At 39.7% G+C, this 20,658-nt stretch overlaps 1 protein-coding gene across 1 annotated transcript; it reads right to left on the bottom strand.

Annotated features, from left to right (window-relative positions):
- Nucleotides 1-284: 284 nt before the first annotated feature.
- Nucleotides 285-19,773, bottom strand: ghra (growth hormone receptor a). Its single transcript, XM_026188491.2, is given in 11 exon segments — nucleotides 285-560; nucleotides 562-1,297; nucleotides 1,399-1,637; nucleotides 2,313-2,382; nucleotides 2,513-2,603; nucleotides 2,755-2,908; nucleotides 3,512-3,690; nucleotides 4,759-4,928; nucleotides 5,124-5,253; nucleotides 17,252-17,370; nucleotides 19,644-19,773. Coding segments are annotated over 11 exon segments (1,962 nt in total). The 5' UTR covers nucleotides 19,664-19,773; the 3' UTR covers nucleotides 285-506.
- Between the last annotated feature and the right edge of the window lie 885 nt (nucleotides 19,774-20,658).

The following is a 20,658-nucleotide window of genomic DNA, read 5'->3' as shown; positions in this document are numbered from 1 at the left end:
ATGATGAGATAAGAACGGTCTATTGATAAACTGATAAAGTACCTCGTGGGGTAAACAGCATCACCGTCAGCAATGACCTTTGTTTGGTGTGAAAACTCACACCATCAGTCATGCACTGAAAGCACTCTGTAAAATTAAGACTGTAACAGTGTCATTGCTCTGGACACAATAAGCCAGAGATACAATGCAACACAAGGCAGTTAAGCATTGATATTATGTTTGCTTGGCTCACTGTAATCATGCATGGATGCATGAGATGCTGACGAAACAGAGCAAACTGTGCATTTGGTTTATGATGTTAATATTTGGCTGCCTCAAAAGAAAGAACTGCTTTAGCAGATGCAAAGAAGTTAAGAGAGTATCTTGTAGCCTTTTATATCTGCCTTTCAGCATCCTCTGAAAATAGACACCCGTACACATCTCAGCTGCCCAGTGTGCTGGGAGTTACTTGGTTTCCAACGGGAATCGGGTAGGACGACTGCGGGTAACTTCCTGGTGAATCAGCCTTACATGTAAAGGTCTGATGTCTTTGTCATTTTATTGTGAGAGGTTTCCCAGCAGGTCTGGGGTAATGTACCCCACAGGCATAGGTGCCTTGAGTGGGTGCTGTGGCAGGCAGGAAGGGGGGGTCTGGTGGCTAGGCAGGTTAAGGAGCAGACTGTGATGACTGTCTAACTCCTGAACCACTGTGTAGTCTGCAACAGGAGCAAAAAACTGGGGGGAGTCAGGAAGAATGTAAGGCGACGGATTAACCTCCATTGTGGCTGCAGGTCTGGGCTCTACTGGCTGAGGATGTATGATGTGGTACCCCTCACCGGGCATGGGAGAGCTAGGGGGAGGAGTGCTGATTTGCTGGATACTGCTCTCTGTACTGTAGGCACTTCCTTCTGGATCCACTACAAGCAGCTGAAACTGTGGCTCTTTTTGCTTCCGTTCCTCAGACTCCTCACTGTCTTCACTCTCTTTCCGCTTCTTTTTTGTCTCCTTCTCAGCGGCTGAGATGCTCTCCTGGATTCTGAGTTGCTGTCCAGGAGACAACACCACACCACCAGAGGGCATAACATTGCTAACCTGAGCGTAGAAGTCTGTGTTGACCCAGGTCTGGGGCCCTCTGGTTTGGGTTTGGATGAGCTGTCTTTCACCTGTCTCACAGGCTGAGGATCTTTCTACAGTATCAAGGGAGGTTTCCTCTTCATCAGGTTGTCCTGGTAGAAGCGTGGCCATCAGCATTAGTGTTTCTTCTTCAGGGAGATCTGTGTTGTAACAGGTGGCCTGGGCGGACTCAGCATCTGGACCACTTGAGGAGAAGCCAAAAAAACAAGAAAGGCAAAGAAATGAGTATTCACAGAGCTATTTGATTAAACAAATAACACCTTTAAATGTAAATCTTTGCCATACCTGATTGAATTAGAGCAACTTATGTTGATGTGTTGACTGACAGGTTGGGACTGACCCAGGAGTTTCTGGGTGTCTGAGCCCCGGTTATCCTCCTTCTCTCCACTATCTACATCCTCTGTCTCATTGACCTCCATGAGCTCCACCCACAGCTCATCTTGGTAGAAATCTGGTGCATAAATGGGCAGGCCATCCATTCCTCCACCACTCAGCATAAAATTCAGCTCATCCAGCTTCCCCTTCTGCAAGTGTACAAACAAGTGTTCTGACATTTAGGCTCCAGAAATTGACAGTTTCCTCTGTAAAACACTCTGACTTTGCAGACTTACGTCTAAAATTTTAAACCCAACAAAAAGTGTATGGCAGCTTGGTCTACTCACAAATTAACAACATAACTTATTTATTAATTTACATCAGGATTTTTTTTTTTTAATTGTTCAGAGGTGAGATTGTTTTGTATGGCTTTTAAATGCACTCTGTGAATAATACACCCACAACACAATCCTGAATCATGATGCTCTTTCTGTCTAATTCCCTCTGAGTGGTCCTTATGTCCATTTTTTCTTGTTATTTATATTCAGTTTTGTTTCACGTTTAATTGGTGGTTGAGTCAGATGATAAACTGGTAGTGAGTGTGAGAGAGAGACGAGGGAGTGATGTGGTGATTTTGTGACCTAACATATCTCTACAGTATGAGCCGCACAGACAGACAGGAATCTGTTTTCTATCCAAATTACAATTGAAATATAATTTTAAAAATGTGATTACACAATCCCTTATATAATGGTTTTACTTCCAAACATTGCCTTTTTTAAAATCTGATTAAAATACACAACAATTTTGATCCCCCTCTGACAGTCACGCTACTTGACTGCGGGGGTCTAGCATTTGCTTGAAAAATCACAGACCAGAAATACCTTCAATAGCTCTGAATCGATGCCTTTGATTTTGGGTGCAGGAACAGGCGGCAGCAGAAATATCATTAATCTGCAATGACAGAAGAACGAGAGAGAAAGAGAGAGATGTGCACCTGTGATTTAGCAGATGTCTCATTGTTTCACAGATGTTTTGGACACCACAGATGCATGAAAGAGAGGGAGTGCGTGAGTGCTCGTACCGGTTCTGCTGAGAGATGACTATGAGCATGATGAGTATGAGGATACCCACAGTCCCAAATACAAAAACCAGTGTGAGATGGACAGGAAACTCTAAGAAGCAAAATGAAACAGAACTCGTCATAATAATGATGACAACCAGTCCTCTGGCATCATCAATCATACTGTGTTAAATGCTCAAAGGAAAAAAAAACAGTTTGCAGTTCACCAAAAATGCATTGCATCATTCTAACACATGCGTTACCTGTGCTAGGAATCTCAGTCACTTGAATGAAGATGGATTCACTGAACTCGCCAAATTTAATGAAAACCTGCATCCTGCAGCGGATGTGTACTTCATATTCTTTTCCTAAGTGCAGACCGTAGATTGTCTGATGAGAGTGTGGCTGAATCTCCAACTGAAAATTGCAAAAACAGACAAACCTTTTGTAAATTAAAAAAAGAAATGATGATGATGTGCTTAAAAAGAATGATGCAGCTATCCTGACAGAAATAGTAACAACACCAATGTTAAAGGCTGAGTAAGAAAAGGAGGGTGTCAAGAGGTCCGTTTTTATTTTTGGCACCTGTAACTACACAATTACTGATGCACTTCAGATAGACTGGATAGATGACATGCTATTATAACAGATGGACGTGAGGTCCCCAACCATCAGGCAAGCCAAGCGGTAATGAATACGAGCCTGTACACAGTCCCATGGCCTCTGACCTACAGATCCCTCCCTTCTCTTCCTTCACAGATGCTAAGGCCTTGCTCTGGCTTCCACAGCCTTGCCAGCAAAGCTCCAACTGCATTTTAACTACAAGTGTTCAGGGGGGAGGGAAAGAGAAACATAACACTCTGCTTCGATGACCTACAATCCATTTTTAAGAGCATGAGATTTGCTTTTTTTATTTGTGTTAATGTGCATGTGCAAAATCTGCTTTTGTCAATGTGAGGAACTGTGTGTAAAAAGAAATAATGGGCAAGATTATTAAAAAGTTAGGAATAAAAGACTTACTGCTTCCCAGTTTGTGGTATTTCCCTCTCTGTACTGCAACTCATACTCCAAACGCATCCATCCCAACCTAACATCAGCAGTAGGTGGGGACTCCCAGTTAACCATGACATCATAATTTAGCCTGGAAGGACTTATAGTCAGCAGGGTCCAGTTTAAAGACACTGGCGGGTCAGGACGTACTGTCAGAGAAAAGGCAAAAGTTCATATTCGAACAGAAGGAAAGGACACTTCTAGTTACTGATTTGGTATGCTAATTTAGGATCACATAAAAAAGGTTAACAGAATACTAAAAAAATACTGCTTATGTTCAAAAAGTCAATATCTGTTCAAGCCAGACTGTGTCACTCCCTTTACAAAGATTAAAACATTTAATTCCATTTAACAGATTTAAAACTAAATGATCAACACGTTTTGTTTTTCTCTTTTTTCTTCATTAATTTAACACGATTGATGAGGACATAAGGACAAAGCAAAGAAGTGAAAACCTCCACGAAGTCATAATTATTAAAGAAGGAGTCCTCCCATCACATTACATTTGTGTAAAACATTGATATTTTTGAACTGAGACTGGAGCAAATGCAAGCAATATTGATTGAAACTGCACAGGTCTGATTTGATATTATCATGAACACATCCCAAATAGATATTTCTTTGGTATAACTGGAAACGTTGGCCATAAAGAAGAGGGGGAGAAGGCATTTTAAACAATGTCAAGAATCATCTGGAGCTGATTCAACAAGTAGTTGCTACGCTCCTTCTATAAACAAAGAGGTTTGGAAGAATAAGCAGCAACTAAAAGCCTGACCCTACTACAGGTCAAGTGTCTAAGACAACATCCACAATTAATTTATACTCATAAAAAGAACAAACAAAGATCTTTCCATGAAGAAGATGTCAGGCAACATATGACGTTGCCATATGATAATATATTGCTTGTCAGCATCTTCTAGACTCAAAGTATTTACCACTTAAGCACTGTTTATCTGACATAAGTCCAAAAACAAGTAGAATTTCCAGGTATCCTTCTGCACGAGTAATTCATTGAACTAGAAATAACCATTTTGTGCTGTGAAATATGAATATATAATTACATATGAATACATTAAGTAACATCTGTAAAGATCTCCTAATGCTATAAAGGATTTTTACATACAACCTGAAAATGAGAAACAGTAGGATGTCAAATTTTCTGATAAATCAAAACTTTTAAAAAAATCTGTAAATATGCACAAATCTTGGCTACTAACCAATATTCTCCACCCTGAAACAGTCATCTTCATTGAAATAGGTGATGTTGTTTTGAGTGCGAAGCTGCATGCAGTAAGTGATCCATATGGATGTGTGATTTGCATCAAAGAAACATTCCCTATTTGAATGGATATACTTGGGACACTCCTTCCACTGGCTGGTAGGAGACCTGAATGAGTGAAACAATGGCAGAAGAAACATAAGAAGAAGTAAAAAACTAAATTCTTGTCAAGTAAAGGTTATGACATCATTAATGGAGCTCACTGATTCACACAAAACAATGTGCCTACGTGAAGTTTTCTACAAAACAAGCAATTATTAGGATTTCTGAGAGTAAAGCAAGCATTTTGGAGATTACACTTACTCTTTCTTAAGGTAGAAGACTCGGAGTGCTCCAGGGGAGGAGAGGTTGTGGAAGGTGCCAGGACTCCACCAGCAGCGGAACGTCTCCTGGTCCCTTGATATACACTCAGTAAAATGAGGCTCAATGAGAGCTGAAAGACAGAGTTAGAAGAGCAACGATTAGAAAGGAAGTGAGACTGCATTAGGCTAATGAATCACCTTTATTAACATCTATCAGCGTCTGCAGGGGCTTTGCTTTATTCGTCTAACAATACAGAGATACACGGTCTCCTAGGGGCCCACTATCAATTTGAAAATCATTGCTGTGTTTTCAAATCATCAAATGCGCAAGATTTTCAGAAAGCTTACTCTGAACTTGAGGTCAAGCATACTGAGATTCAAAATCATCTGAGATATTTAGTAGATGCACCTTTAGTATCAATTTCATATGGAGCCCTTCAAAGGACATTGGAGAAAAAAGTTTAAGATGTATTTTTGCGAGAGCCTGAGTTACTTGTGCGAGATCCCGCAAAAGTTTTTGATTGAACTCCAAACACTTCCAGGTCAGTAATGAGACCTTGGAAACCACAGTTATGGAGGACACACACCCGTGGGACAGATGAATAGATTTTTAGTTTGAGCTTGGCCTAAACTATGAAATTAGATCAGTGCTTGACAGTAGAGACCGTTTTTATAAGTGAGAGACATCTGAAGAGAGTTCTTAGTGCAAGAGGACACACTCATCCGAAGGAGTACTCTGACCTGGCAGTCTTGGCTGAATTCATTAACAGCCAGCTGCAGTACTCGGGTACTGATAGATGTACGCTAAATGCGCGGAAAAAGTCTTTCTCAGAATCTCGCAAAACTTTTTCAGGACTCTGCAAAAGTAACTTGAATTTTCGCAGAAGTACATCTTCTTTTTTTCCCCCCACCAATATTCCATTCCTTGAAAATCCTACTTCGCCTTGTTCTCTAGTTATAAACTTCACGAGATATTCAGAAACCTTGACCTTGAGGTCACTGAGGTTCTAACTCATCTGAGATTTTTAGTAGATGCACCTATAATATCATTTTGAAGCTCCTATGTCTCCTTGTTCTCGAGTTATAACATTCACAAACTTTGCACCACTTGCCCATCCGCCCTCTTGCCCGGTAGTGTGACACCAATACTGCGTGAGCCTTTTACAGCTCAGTCACCTTTAATTGCACTAATATCATGACTTCTGGTGGTGTCAGACATCACTTTTTCACGGAAAGGCTGAGTAAACTTGCTGAAATCTAATCTTAACCTCAGAATTGCAGAAACTTGCCACAGTTGAAAACAATAAAAACACAACAGATAATAGCACCTTAAGGTTACAATCCACATTTAAAGACTATCAGATGAGCTCTGGGTATTAAGTGTAATCCTGCATTATTTATACTCAAAGAGTTGCTAGACAAATGGAAAATGCTTCCATGGCATGCTTCCACATGATTTCTGAAACAATGCACAAATACAAACTTGTAAATGTGCCAGAAATATTTTATTCCTTTCTTTTAACAACCGCTGCTGCTACCCTGTGAATCCCATGAATATCATTGCGCGCACATACGAGTAGAAAAAAAAAAGAACTTGCTAAAAAAGTATTATGCTGCTAACGTTTCGATGTGTCCAAACATTTCGTAACAACCTAACCCCTCCTCCCTCCCAGCCCCCCCCGCTCCTGTCGGAGATCAGTTTCTCGCCCAGCAGAATATAGAGTCCCAGAGTTTGGTGCAACCATAAATAAGCAGCTGAAAGTACCATTGATTTCTGCTCCACTGGCTCTCCGCCAGCTCTCTCTTCTCACTGCCTGCATTATAAATCACACACAGACCTAGAACATAAACATGCATCAAAACACAGGGGAAAGAAATTACAGACCAACTGGAGCTGATAGTTTCTAAACATAAAACCAAAACATATCTCCACACAGACTCGTTAAAGATTGTTCACTTGTAAAAAAAAAAAAAAAAGAAGAAGAAGAAGAAGAAGAAGAAAGGCACGTTACTGGCATCTGCATACAGACATACACCTACCAGCATGCATCCTGATTCAACTTACACACATCTAACTACAACAAGACAAGCTATCAACAAGACCAACTCAGGCAGGGCAGTCAACGCACACACCATTTATTCACGTGGAATATAAACCTACTTCGTTTCCATGCTATTTGGTGCCAGTATAACCTCATAATTCTCTGCATTCCTGTGCAGTTGTGCCTTTCCCACCTCCCTTCCCTTCACCTTTTGCACGCTGTTGTGCTTCCCCGAGGTTTGCTATTTCAGCTCGGCTTCCCTTCCCCATCCAACAAATTCCAGCTGCAACCATCAAAGAGCTTTCTGCAGACGCTGAATGCAAGAAGGCCTTAGAACTACAGAAGAATAGGATACTACAGAAGCAAAACTTCTAAGGTCCTAGGGTTTTTATATGGGCTGTAAATTTGGGGGGATAATAATTTGTATTGATTGGTACTTACACGTCTGAAAATGTTTGGGGTTACTCACAACTCACAAGACTTTTTATGATCACCAATAATTACGTAATAAGACGTGCTTTTTTTTTTACGCGTTTCATCTTCCAGTTGTTATTCTTGTCTGCGAGAGAAGAAGAATCTTGAGGTCAAAGAGCAATGCCGTATTTTTAAAAAGCTATTTGCATTTTTTGAACTTAAAACCATGTCAAAGGTGAAAGGTTGAGCCGCAACACCTGGAGGGTCACACTCTAATTTTGTCATTCTCTCTCATTTCCTCCTTTTCAGTATTTCAAAGGATAAAAACTGGACCGTTCCAGCTGTAACTGACTCACAAGCCAGGGGTAATGTTTTGACAGGAGGATGTTGATTACCTGACTACATAGGCTTGTAATATTTTTTTAAGGCTGTGCTCACATTATCAGCATGTAGTCATATATAACTACATATATAACTATACTTGAGTTTCAGTAATGGAAAGCTAAATCCTGCCTGTACCTGCCAGGTACTAAATGAGCTGAAAGCCTGTGGCTGGAAGAAGAAAACTAATTTGAACATGTGTGTGCGTATGTGTGTGTACATGTGTGTGTACATGTGTGTGTGTGGGTGTACTGCCTCATCCTGGCTGTCCATATGTATCTGTCTGTCCACGTGGATGTGCAGCTGAGACTGATAAACAGCTCTTAGCTTCACGTCCTCTCTTCATCAGTCTGTGTAGAGGAGCTAGGAAACCATTTATCTACCTCCATGTCAGCTTTAGCCATTAGGGTTTAAATCCACTAAGAAACCTAAATAAAGCACTCGGCCCTAGGCTCTCACATCGGCTGGCAAACAGAACTGAAAAAGGCGAGAGAAAAAGGTGCAACCAGCATTTACCAGTTACCGCACTGCGAAATGCTCGATTGTAATGAGGAGTGGAATGATCACCTTTTCCAGCTCATTTGCAGATTTAAGTTAATGTTGAGGTTAGTCATGCTCCAAAAGGCTGACTACAGGAACAGCGAGATGTGATGGAAAACGAAGAAGGAAGAGTGACGCCACTAAAAAACAAACATTAGCCGGTACTACAAATGTCACTTGATGAAAAGAGATGTTTTGAAATTAAATCAGAGCAGCATTTTCTTTTAATCGATATTTCTATTAATAAAGGCAAACTAAGTCAGTGTAGGCGACTGTTTATACGCTGCAGATCATTTATAATCTGTCCCAACTGTCACCCCATGTGACGTTCCCCTGGGTTCAGTTTTGGGTCCATTACTCTTTGCACACTCTTCATGTGTGCAAATATTAGTAGTTACTGACTGATGCATCAGGAACATGAAAATGAAATACATATGGTTAGCTACGATACTTTGATCATGTCATAATGACAGAAATGCCTTAGCATTTTTTTAAAAACTACTTTCTGTATCTTTGTGAAAACGTAAAAGTTTATGATTTTGTTTTATCATGAATTAGATTCGCACTAATAGATTTCCATGTAAATGTTCCATTACATTTGTCAACCGTAAAGCTCTTTAGCCCTGTTTACCCCATATTGTGGGCTACATCTATTACTTGGGACTTTTTGTTCGGGCACATGTTTAGGTATTTTTGTCCACTTCTTACTTATGATCACTATAAACAATGCCAAAAAGACATGTAAATGAGAACTTCTTGATGTCTCTTCATTGTGGTTTTAGTTTAAAAATGATTTGGTTGCCCTGTACTTTAAGAGAACACACAGACCTGCCAACTGAACCTGTTGTCCCCAGTCACATTGTTCACATAACTCAAGAGTCTGCTCTCAGTTGACCACAGAAAAACCCCATAAAATGACATGACACTAAAAGCAGCCTTGTTTCTGGAAGTATTCATTTAAACCATAAATATAAATGATAACATTTATAGGAGTAAAACTATAACTTAAACAGCACAATTTTAAAATAATTTAGCATAAACCCCCATGCTAAAAATGTTGTGACAATGTGAGATATGTAAGTAAAAACAGAATTTAATGATTTGCAAACTGCATAAACCAATATTTATTAACCAAAAAACGAAAAGATATTAAATATCTAAACTGAGAAAATTTGAAAAAAAAAAAAGGAGGGGGGGATTCTGGCAACAAGTTTCTAAAAAAGTTGGGACAGGAGCAAGTAGAGGCTGGAAAACTAAACGGTATTACAAAGAAACAGCTGGAATAGCATTTTGCAACTAATTAAGTTCACTGGCAACAGTTTATTAACACAACTGGATACAAAAAGAACATCTTAGAAAGACGGAGATTCTCTGGAGTAGAGAAAGCAAGAAATTCACCAGTCTGCAACAAACTGTGTCTACAATGTGAAACTATTTCAGAATAAGGTTTCTCAATGTAAAATTGCAAAGACAGTACATAATGTCATCAAAACAGACAGAGAATCTGGAGAAATCTCTGTGAGCAACAGACATGGATAAAAATCAATAAGGGATACCCGGGCTCTCAGGCAGCACTGCACTAAAAGCAGGAATGATCCTGTCATAGAAGTCACTGACTGAGCTTAGGAACACTTCCACAGAAGACCATCTTTGAACACAGTTCGCAGACAGTGATTTCTGTGTTCTATGTGAATAAAACATGTTTATGAGATTTGTAAATCATTTAATTCTTTTTTTATTTACATTTTGCACAGTGTTGCAACAGTTTTGGAATTGGGGTTGCGTTTGAAGGTGCTAGTTTTCCAGTCATTTCACATATGCCTTATTCTACGCTCCCCATGTCTATTACACATCTATTCTTGGCAGGTGTCGAGCCGTAGTACCTGCCTAGCAAACTTGAGACCTTTCTGGCTGTTCAGCACCAACTTCTGCCATATGATCGTTTTTTTCCAACGCCATCATTCTGTTTGTGTTTGTGTGTATTTCTGTTATCCAGATGGAGAAGTTGGCAGCACATGCTGACACTGTGCTAAGAGTAAAAGTGCCTGTCAGTCTGCACATGCCAAGTCCTACATTATATCCCTGCACCAGAGCCCAAAGACACACGCACACATGCACAGGCGCACACACGGTAGAAGTATAACTGTGTGCAGCACACAATGTAATTTTTTTTCCATGGGAACATGTCTTGGATGACGAGGAAAAGAAAGAATCAGAGAGAAAAATTTGAGGACAAAGTCTAGAAGAAATTTATTTCATATTCATAATACTCTCATACATCTTCGTCATCTTCAAATAAAACAGGCAATGAAAATTACAAGCTCCAAACTGGGCTTAATGGTGAAGGTTACATAGTGACTTAGGACATGGTGCAACTCTTGACAGAGCCAGTAAGAGCGAGAAGCAGGCCAGAAGAGAGCGGGAGAAAGGTGAGCGATTGCAACAGGATACAAACAACGGAATGTAAATAGGTGATATAAATAACTCCCAGCTTGCACATGCAGTTCCATACTCAAGTGCACGGACACACACAAATGCATATGCACTAAACTTACACCTTGAAAACAATAAGCGACAAAAAATATGCCATTGTTCTGTTCCTTGAATACATCCTGCCTCTCTGCTCAGTAACACAACAGAACATGCAATGGGGCTTCTTCTCGTTTGAAGCTTGACTGGATGTCAAGTTCTAGATTCATCTGAGCCTCATGACAATGTTCATAGCTTTGAAGTCCCTGAGACACAGCCCGGTGTGTTTAGCCGCATAGTGACCCAGTCAGCTTATTGTAGTCACAGTGACTAATGATGTTAATCTTCTCTAATGCCATTACAGCTCACAGATTTAGCTTAGTTATGTCATATTATGTCCACGTTCAAGTAAAGAACAAGTGTTGTTCTTGCTCCTAATTTTGTTCTTTGGACTTTGTACTGGAGGGTGTCAGAGATCCTCATATGGGACAAATCAAATCTCTATTACAGTGTGATACATCAACACTGTAGGGAGGTGAAATAAAGACATAATTTCTAGGTTAGCTGGTATTCAATTAGCCTATAGGTTTTTATTTATGTTTTCTGCTATATTCACGATTGTTAGCAAACTTTCTTTAAGGCTTTTCTTACAGTTCTTTGTATCTGGGACTAGGGCTGTGCGATATGACCAAAATCTCATATCCCGATATAAGAATTCTATCGTCCTGATAAGATATAAATCACAAAAATGTAACATTATCTGTTAATTCTGTGAATCTCGGGCAGCTCGACTTGTGGGAAGTCGAGTGTTTTAGCCACAGCTGCCCTGGGGCAGACTGGCAGAAGCCAGGCTGCCATATCGCGCCATCGGCCCCTCTGGCCAACACCAGTAGGCGGTAGGGTAAATTTATTATATCATATTACATTATATCCTCTTTCACATTAGAGCCACGACAGGACCCACTAGAACATGGGAACAAGTAAAAGTGAAATATAAGAATATTCTACAGAATGGTAATATTTATCACTTATATTGCTTTTAGTCTCTTGCAAAGAGACCCTGAAATAATCTGTTTGTTTGTTTATAACAGCAACCAAGAAAAGGACAGAGCAAAAAAAGACAGGTGGTGGTCCTGCACCCCCTCGTCAACAAGTTGGTTAAGTAAATAATACCCTCACGGGAATATCAATATCTCTCAATGAGCACACTGTCGCGCTGAGCTAAAGGATCCTGTCTATCCCGCAATATACGCTGAATTCTGAGAACTCTCCTTGTCAATCTTGCACCTTCCGCAATGGGTGGCTCGCGTATACGGACAGGACATGGCTGCGACAGACTTCCCAAATCCACCTTCGCTTTTATAGCCGTGGTCTCTCATCTTGATTACACGACGTAATTTACAATTACTACTCTAAAATATGAATTACATCTGAAATAATCAAATACATGAAATAGAATGATTAATAGTACATTTCCCTTTTTTTAGGAAATGACCTGTATGTATCTGTATGAAATCAATAAAAGGATCAAGTACTGCATTATCTTTAGTTACATTGATAATATTTATTTATGGACAAACAGTGGTAAAATATCGCTGTTGCTTTCGTATAAATGAAGCGGACATACCTGAGTGGCCGCGATCTAATCTTGTTTACATAAAGTAAACCTGCTCCCGAGCAGGTTTACGCTTACGGATCTGTTGCTATGACAGCAAGTCCCGGATGAGCTTCGGAGAACCGAAGGATCCAGGATCGCGCGAAATCGTCAACAATCAAATCCAGCTAACTTACTTAGCGAGGTACGAAGAACAGGCCCCTGGTAACAGTTTCACTCCTACTGTGTGATGAATATTTGTGGTTTTCCAAAAAAAAATCCATCTACTGTATTTGTATGTGAGTAATGCAAAGTGAAACTTGGCTTTGCATTTGGTGTGAACACACCATAGCTGTCACTTTTCTTCTTAATTATTATCTCCCCTGAAAAAACACTTTATTTTCATTTAGTTTTTTTCTTTAATTGGAAGCTTTCTGTCTTAAAGCAACCTTCCCACTTTCACAACTCTCAGTCCTTTATTTGCAGTATGAAGACTCCATATAATGAACACAATTTCAAAACAACTCTTCTGATTCTTGTGAATCAACAATTTGTCGTGTAAACGTATTTAGTGCGCAAAGTAAGACCATTTCCAATCACATCAGAGAACGAGGCACAGCGACTGCAGTTATCTATGCGAGTGTAGCGGGAGATACACCGCATGAGATGCATTCTCGCCACTGGCAGCACTCCGGTGTAGGAAAGCGTGCTTGCCTGGGTAGTGAGTGCAAAGAGTCGGGTCAGATGGCAACTGCTCATTTGCTGCGCATGCATCGGATTTACCTGCTCTAGTGTCACATGCGCTTAATCAGACCACATGGACCTTGAACTCTGGACATGGCAGAGAAAAGACATTTTAATGTCCAAGCTGTCAGAGTCAGGTATTTGAATTCTTGTCTCTCTGCCAGGAAATGCAGACAACAGTCCAGGACTGTTGCTGATGTGTGAAAATGTTTTTTAATCTATCCTCTGGTATTCCTCCATCCATCCTGCAGCTTATGACACTTTCCTATTCAATGTACAGATATGAAAATCAGGGCAAATTTTCCTGCATGCAAAATGTTAAATTAGTCTTCTTTGCAGCATTGCTTCCATCACACAGCACTTTCCCAACCATGAATTCCCCTCAGCTTCTGCTATCTACAATATGCATGTCTCTCTTCTGCTCTTCCAACTTTGTGTTTAACTTCAGGCACCATTACCCACACAAGGCCCCAACTTTGAAGCTCACACCCACCGCTTGTCGTTGAAGCAGATGTAACTGTGGATTGTGTGTACAAGCCAGATGGACCAAACCTCTGCACGGTTACCACTAGCTACCACCTCTGTGGTAAGGAACACAGCCCTGTTGAACAGAATCAATCTATGCGCTTAAGGAGTGAGGTCCTTTTGAGCCACACAGACAATCAAGGAAGGAAGGTTGTGGAAGAAAATAAAAGAAAAAGGAAAGTGTGTGTGAGTGTATATGTGAGCAAGGATAGATAGAATGAAATGACTAACACAGCCTATAATCACTATGGTAAGCCTTTAACTACATAGGAGCATCTCCAAATGTCTACTCTTGGCTTGTTCTGTGGCTCGCCTAACAACAGACATAAATATGCTGCAGACACAGAATTCCAGGAAGACTCTTTTAAGTCCATAAGCAGAGCAACAAAATGATTTTAAACAACTCCAAAAGCATAATGCTGAGGGTGGCTCACATACTGCACAAGACTGCATTCTTACTGTAAGCGTTATTTTTTAGGTATATAAAAAAGCCCATGCAAAGCATTTTCCATTTAAGCCGTAGTGAGAAGAGCAGCTGTCCAGATTGGAAGTTGTGCAGTGGTGAGCTTGGGAAAGGCACAGGCTGCATGTGTTTGCTCATGCTATCACAGGCTGCTTTGTGTTTACAGATGTTTTAACGGTTGTTGAGGAAGACCAGGACTGAACTACCACAGTGGTCACTGGGGACCATTTCAACATTTGAGGTGAACCAAACAGAATGTTCAATGGTTTTGACATCACCTGGTTATCAGCAGTTTTTCCTGAGAGCTTATCAGAATGGTACTGTAAAAGTGACAGAGATAAAGATATTTGATCCACTTTGTTAACAACGTCAAAAGGCCCAAGGGCAAAGACACAGAGCTCAAAATGTATCCTCAGACATTAGTCTCAGCTACACCAAATTTATTACCTGAACTACGTACCTTTCCCTGCTTCCTCGCCTCCTCCTGCCACATCAGAAAATATATGAAAACAATCACGGGAAGGCATAGAAATTATAACCCGTAACACGAACCTCAACTATAAATAACAATTCAGGCCCGAGGCAAAGAAGATGGACTGATTTACAACAAAAATCTGAGAAAGAACGGTTTCTTTTGCACCAGTACTGGCATCGGGAAGAGAAATAACAATATGTTCAGCACTTGAACTTTCAAACTTGATTCCACTTATTCCTGCTATAAAAATCAACCTAGAGAGCCTGTGTACCATCCTGAACATGTATGACTGAATTGCAACTTGCCATAATTAAATATAAAGTAGTTTTAGAGCAGTGAACAGACCGTTGGAGGGGGCCTGACCCCCGCACACTAAAGAAGTCAAAGGTGGAAAGTTACTTCTAAGACATTTTAAAGTAGGAATCAATTATTTTTATAGGAAAAAAAACTTTAAATGAGGAAAAGAGAAGAACTTTAGCTAGATAAAAGATGGTGAAACGTTAATTTATTGTCACTGTGTTTCAGATTGCTGCAGATTGCATAACAGCAAATGGAAAAAAAAAATAGAAAAGACGCACTAGTGTGGACTTGATCTTAATTTGACCGGAGAAAACACGATGAGTTGGCATTCTTCGGTGGATTCCAGTGGTATTTTTCCATCTGTTTCTCATTAAACCCATACAAAGGAAGATGAAATGTCTTAGTAAATTGGCAAGCTATTTCCCTGTTTAAGAATACCGAAGATATGGCAAAATTACAAAACTAAAACTACTGCTTGATTCCATTTATTGGTTACGCAATCAATAAAACTGTGTACTGATAAATAAGACAATCAAGCTGTGTTTTCTTGAACATAATGATCTGCAGGCTCTTTGTACTCTCTGCTTACAGCAATCTGAGTTTGCATTCTAAAAGCAGGAAAACACTGCACACTATTAAATGTCACCTACATCAAAAGCACTGTAAAAACGAGAGGGAAATAAATTGTCCAATGCTGTCAACTGCACTATTAATAACTTAAAATAGCATATAAGGCATGCCATACCTTCCATAACCATGCAGACATGATGTGCTGCGATGCTTAGGTGCTCTTTTTCAAAGGCAATCCAAGTATAGAGAGAGATTTTACTAATGCAAATCTAAGGTAATGATAAATAGTTTGCATGTAATACGTGCACGTGCAAGTGCAGGGCCAAAATCAAACAGTTTAAATTCCACTAATGTTTCTCCAGGTAATATGCATGCTTAACATTCTGGCAACAGGTGCTGCAGCAGCCAGCAGGCTGCCCAGAGATGGCCTGGAGATCTCAGGTCACTGACTCATGCTGTCTGGCTCACCTTTTAATGGCAATGAACAGATGCACCTAAGAATATACTCAGAGCACACTACCTTGCCAAAATATAACTGGTTTGCACGCTTTAAGCGTCATTAAATGTATGCAAATGTATTGAGCATCTGATTTCAATTATAGGCCTTTCTCTGGATCAAACAAAAACATTCAATCAACAGATTAAGACAGAATTAAGCTGCCTGCTGATGGTTAAGCTGCTAACTCAATCTTTTTGGACTACAATCCTTCCCATAATAAACTACAGCCAATTAATTTGGATGGAAATAAAGTCTTTTCATCCAAATGTGCACAACTATAATCCCAATAGATGCCTTAAATCCACAATGTACTGATTCATTGCTTGAACAAGAGTCAATTCTGTTTTATCCAAGCTGAACCAGGTCCATCTGCAATAAAAAACTTTGGTCACAAAATGCCTTCTTATCCGTCTTCCAGAAGTAATCCTCATAAAATACGTCCAGGAATGCAGACACTGCTGCACAAGAGATTTTCCTCTTGACCACCTTCGACTGATCACTTTTTGGGGGTTGCTAGGAATTTCTCAAACCTGTTTGTTGCAGAATAAGCACCATTTTTATTTTCCAGGTTTGACACTTTTACCTTAGTTGTAGTTGTTTCTATCATTGGGCTAAAATGTCAATTCATTATTTCACACTTATTTTGTGGTTGTTTGCAAGTTTTTGGTTTTAAAAGGTAAATTATGGCAACATCAACTCATTCCCTCATCTGCAGTATTCTTTCACCTAATTATTTCAGATAGATCAGTGGCACCTGGGTTAGCTGGCTGAACATCCTGCATCATCCTGTCCCTGGACTTTGACAGAGCAGCCCCAGTCATATATTTACCCCGAGTCTATTGATCACTATCCTGCCTGACAAGCCAGATCAGGAAAATGCAGCGTTTGCTCAACAGTGAACCTTTCCACATGAATCTGAACAAACAGCACTCTGCAACTGATGTCTGACAAAAGACGTGATAACAAGTGTCAACAACATGCTGCACGCAAAACACACTTGTTAATATTTGATGAGGTGAACATAGAAAGAGAGAAGAATTATTTTTTTTCTCACATGTTATTTCTCACTCTAACTGGTTGTGACACAAAGCTGTAAGAACACCAGTAACTTACCTGATGATGTCGTGTGGTCCCAGTCTGTGAGAAATGTAGATCCTGGAGAGGGCAGCCAATCCAGGGAGGAAAGAATGAGAAGAATCAGGAGATTAGAGGCGAGTGAGAGAGCCATGATGCTGTGGAGAGACAGAGGATAGAATAAGAGAGGACAGAGACACTGTGATTATAATTATCAGCTGAACTCCATGGTGACACTCCCATGTGAACTAGCCTCCTTCCCCCACTAACGCCATCTTTTTCTCTCTGGCCTGTGAGCACAATTTGTGACCGCTATTTATTTCAGTTGGTGTACATGAAACCAAACACTGGACAGGATGTAAGGAATTATCACGGGAGTTTGCAGCTACGGCATTTCAAAGCTGAAAATATGAATGGTGGGGTTTACGTGTGTTGTTTCGCTTTGTGTGAACTCTAAAAGAAAACATTTTTTATCATTTCAGAAAAGATCTCAGTAACATTTCTATTAGTTACAGCTACTTGAAATAACTTTTCCATGACGTACACGCTACCTTCTGACTGTTTAGATGGTTAAATCCATTCGTTTCACAGTCGATTACATCATTAGACAGATATATGCTCCTGAAAGCCTGTTATTAGTGCTAGGGCAAGTTTTTAAAACATTACTTAGCTCCATGTTTCTTTGGTTTATTAACGATAAATGTGTCAGTATTGGAAAACTGATGCACTATTACATTTAAAGTTATTAGTGGAAACAGATGTGAGTTAAAACTTCCAACAAATAAAAAGAAAAATTAGCATTTGTTTGGAATAGCTGTCACCATTTGAGTGAATAAAATCATGTTCCGATCCATGCTTAATCATCCAGGTAAGGAAATTCCGGAAACTTGATTCTGTGATTTGCAGTGGGAGAATGTCACATCCGCTTGAACAGAACCAACTTTCTGGGAAAATCATGTTCCTTTTGTATCAGCTGGGAATTATAGATCTTTGCTAAATTAGAGTTATTAGCATTTTCTGTAGGGTCGGTTTCTGGTGGGTAAGCAAAAAGTAGTTATCTAAATCCACAATGATGCCAAGAATGTCAAACCCAACAAACTGGCTTTTCAAGACCAAAATATTTTAGATAGAAACCAACAAGTAGTTTGACTTTGGCACTTTGGATCTAATTATGAAATCCTGTATGGCAATTAATGGCAATTTTAATGTATGACACAAAAAGGGTAAAATATCCTTAAAAGAAAAAGCTGTTGAGGCTTAACTTGTAGAAACTGTATTTCCCAACAAAAGTTCTAACACAAACTCTCCTGCCATCTTTGTAAAACATATATTTTAGTAGTTTATTTATTTGAAAATATGATGGCAGCTAATTCACAAAACGCTCAATAAGTCAGTGTTAGAGACAAACTCTAAATATAGGCCAAATTTTCAGTCCGCACCCTTGGCTATTTACAGCTGTGGCTCCACAACTTTACTGGGCAGCAAACAACCCCATCCCCACAGGATACATTTGCCTAAATTACGTGGTCCAAGTATCTTAAGATTCCTGAATCCAAGCTTATCTCATTTTATCTTATCTTCCACATTATCTTATGTAATCTTGTCTTATCTTATCTTGCAGATCCCACAGGTTACAGGAACTGCTCAAGTCTGGTATCTTAAAAAACCCTAGCGACAAGAAAATGTCTGGATCCAGCTCACTAGCCCATATTTACCACACTAGTCATCCATTTACTTGATTTGGCTTAGATTTATTACACATTAAAACAAAGAGTCTAGATTTAAGGGAAAACAACATCTCAGTTTGACAAAAGAAAAGGTTTTCATTTCAGGCTTTTAGTCCAAGGATAGACTTAATCCATGTCAGTAAATCTGAAACATGAAGCACAACTAAAGCAAGAACAAACGGAAAAAAACAACAAAAAACTAAACATTGCAACATGGACAAAAAAAACAAGAATCAACATAATTTTGCAACTCTGGTTCGTCACATGTAGCAAATTTTTTAATGAATGTGGCAACAGACAGGTCCACTGTAAGCAGTCAGTCATATTTGTGCTGATGACTTCCAAGGGTCCAGAGGTCATATAAAGCCAAGTTACACAGTGCAAGAATTTATGGCAGAGAACTGTCAAGAGGCAAGCTCATGCAGACTTACTTAAATGTTTCTCAAATGAATTTCATATTTTTGGCTTCCGTTCTGTTGAACAATTATTAACCCATCCGATAAACACTTTCAGATAAGAAATTTTTTTTTTTTTGCTTGTTTGTTTGTTTTTTCCCCCTTGGAAAAGTTAAGTTCATTGCACTTCTTTTTAGCATAATTTTTTTTACTTCTTTAACATTCTTCCAGTAAAAGTACTAAATTGGAGCAAAGGTGGCCCCTTTACCCCAAAATATGTCCTGATGTTAATCCGTACTTTAGTCTCACCCTTTCACATCTGGAAGCATCTGTGGACATCCTGGCAAGGCTGGTGCTTCTTCTCCATCTTGTGCAAGCCTGTCCCCCGTTTTTCTTCCTCTCTCACCCAATTACAAACTCACAGGCTGACAGGAAGAGTTGTCTAAGCCAATCAGAAGAGAGGGAGGCTAAACCCAGGCCTCTTGGGGTCCCTTGGTAAACATTTAAGGCCTGCGTCCTCAACCCTCCTCCCACTACCTCTGCCCTAAAGCATACACACACACACACACACACACACACACACACACACACGTGCATACAACATGAACACATCACACATACTAAGGCACACAGATGCAGACCTTGACTTGGCACCCCTCTGCCAGCACCATGCCTCTCCTATGTTTCCTTAAATCTACTATAATCATCTATGTTTGTTCTAAAGAAGCTGACAGGGGAGGCAGAAGCCAAAGAAAAAAAGGTTAGGGGGTGAAAGGACACATTGTTTCTGTTAGTCCCTTCTATAACTGAAGAAGGACAACATGTACACAAACACTCGCAGAGCAATGTTGCAAGCTAGAGTTTAGTTTGAGCTTCCTTTAGCGAGAAAGCAAAAAACAGAAAGACTGTGTAGTTGGCGCTCTGACATTTTGTAGTCAATAAATATTTTCTATGGACACTAATTTCATACTCTAAATTTACTTATGTGCACTGTTGTGTTTTTGAATTGTGTCTTAGGGCAGGGGAGTAAAAGCAAGTCATTCCAAAATACATTTTTTCTTTTATCTTCAGTGTCCACAATAACTTGTTTTTGTATTAAAATGGAAAAAGAACCATACTTTCTTTTTAAGGACTCTACATCCAAACCATAGACTGTATATAGAATATGGGCAACGTAATAGTAATGACATTGTTTTTTGGACTACTGTGCCCTAACGTTTTGTCTTTATCATACTGGCACTCCTCACGCTCCTTTGCAGACATACATGTCCAAATTTATTTGGGTAAGAGGATAGAAGAGTGTTAATTTATCGGACAAAACCAG

This window comes from Astatotilapia calliptera, chromosome 12 (assembly GCF_964374335.1).
Source record: "Astatotilapia calliptera chromosome 12, fAstCal68.1, whole genome shotgun sequence".
Classification (NCBI taxonomy): Eukaryota; Metazoa; Chordata; class Actinopteri; order Cichliformes; family Cichlidae; genus Astatotilapia; species Astatotilapia calliptera.
Note: the sequence above shows the minus strand (reverse complement) of the source record. Positions and strands in the feature narration are given on the sequence as shown.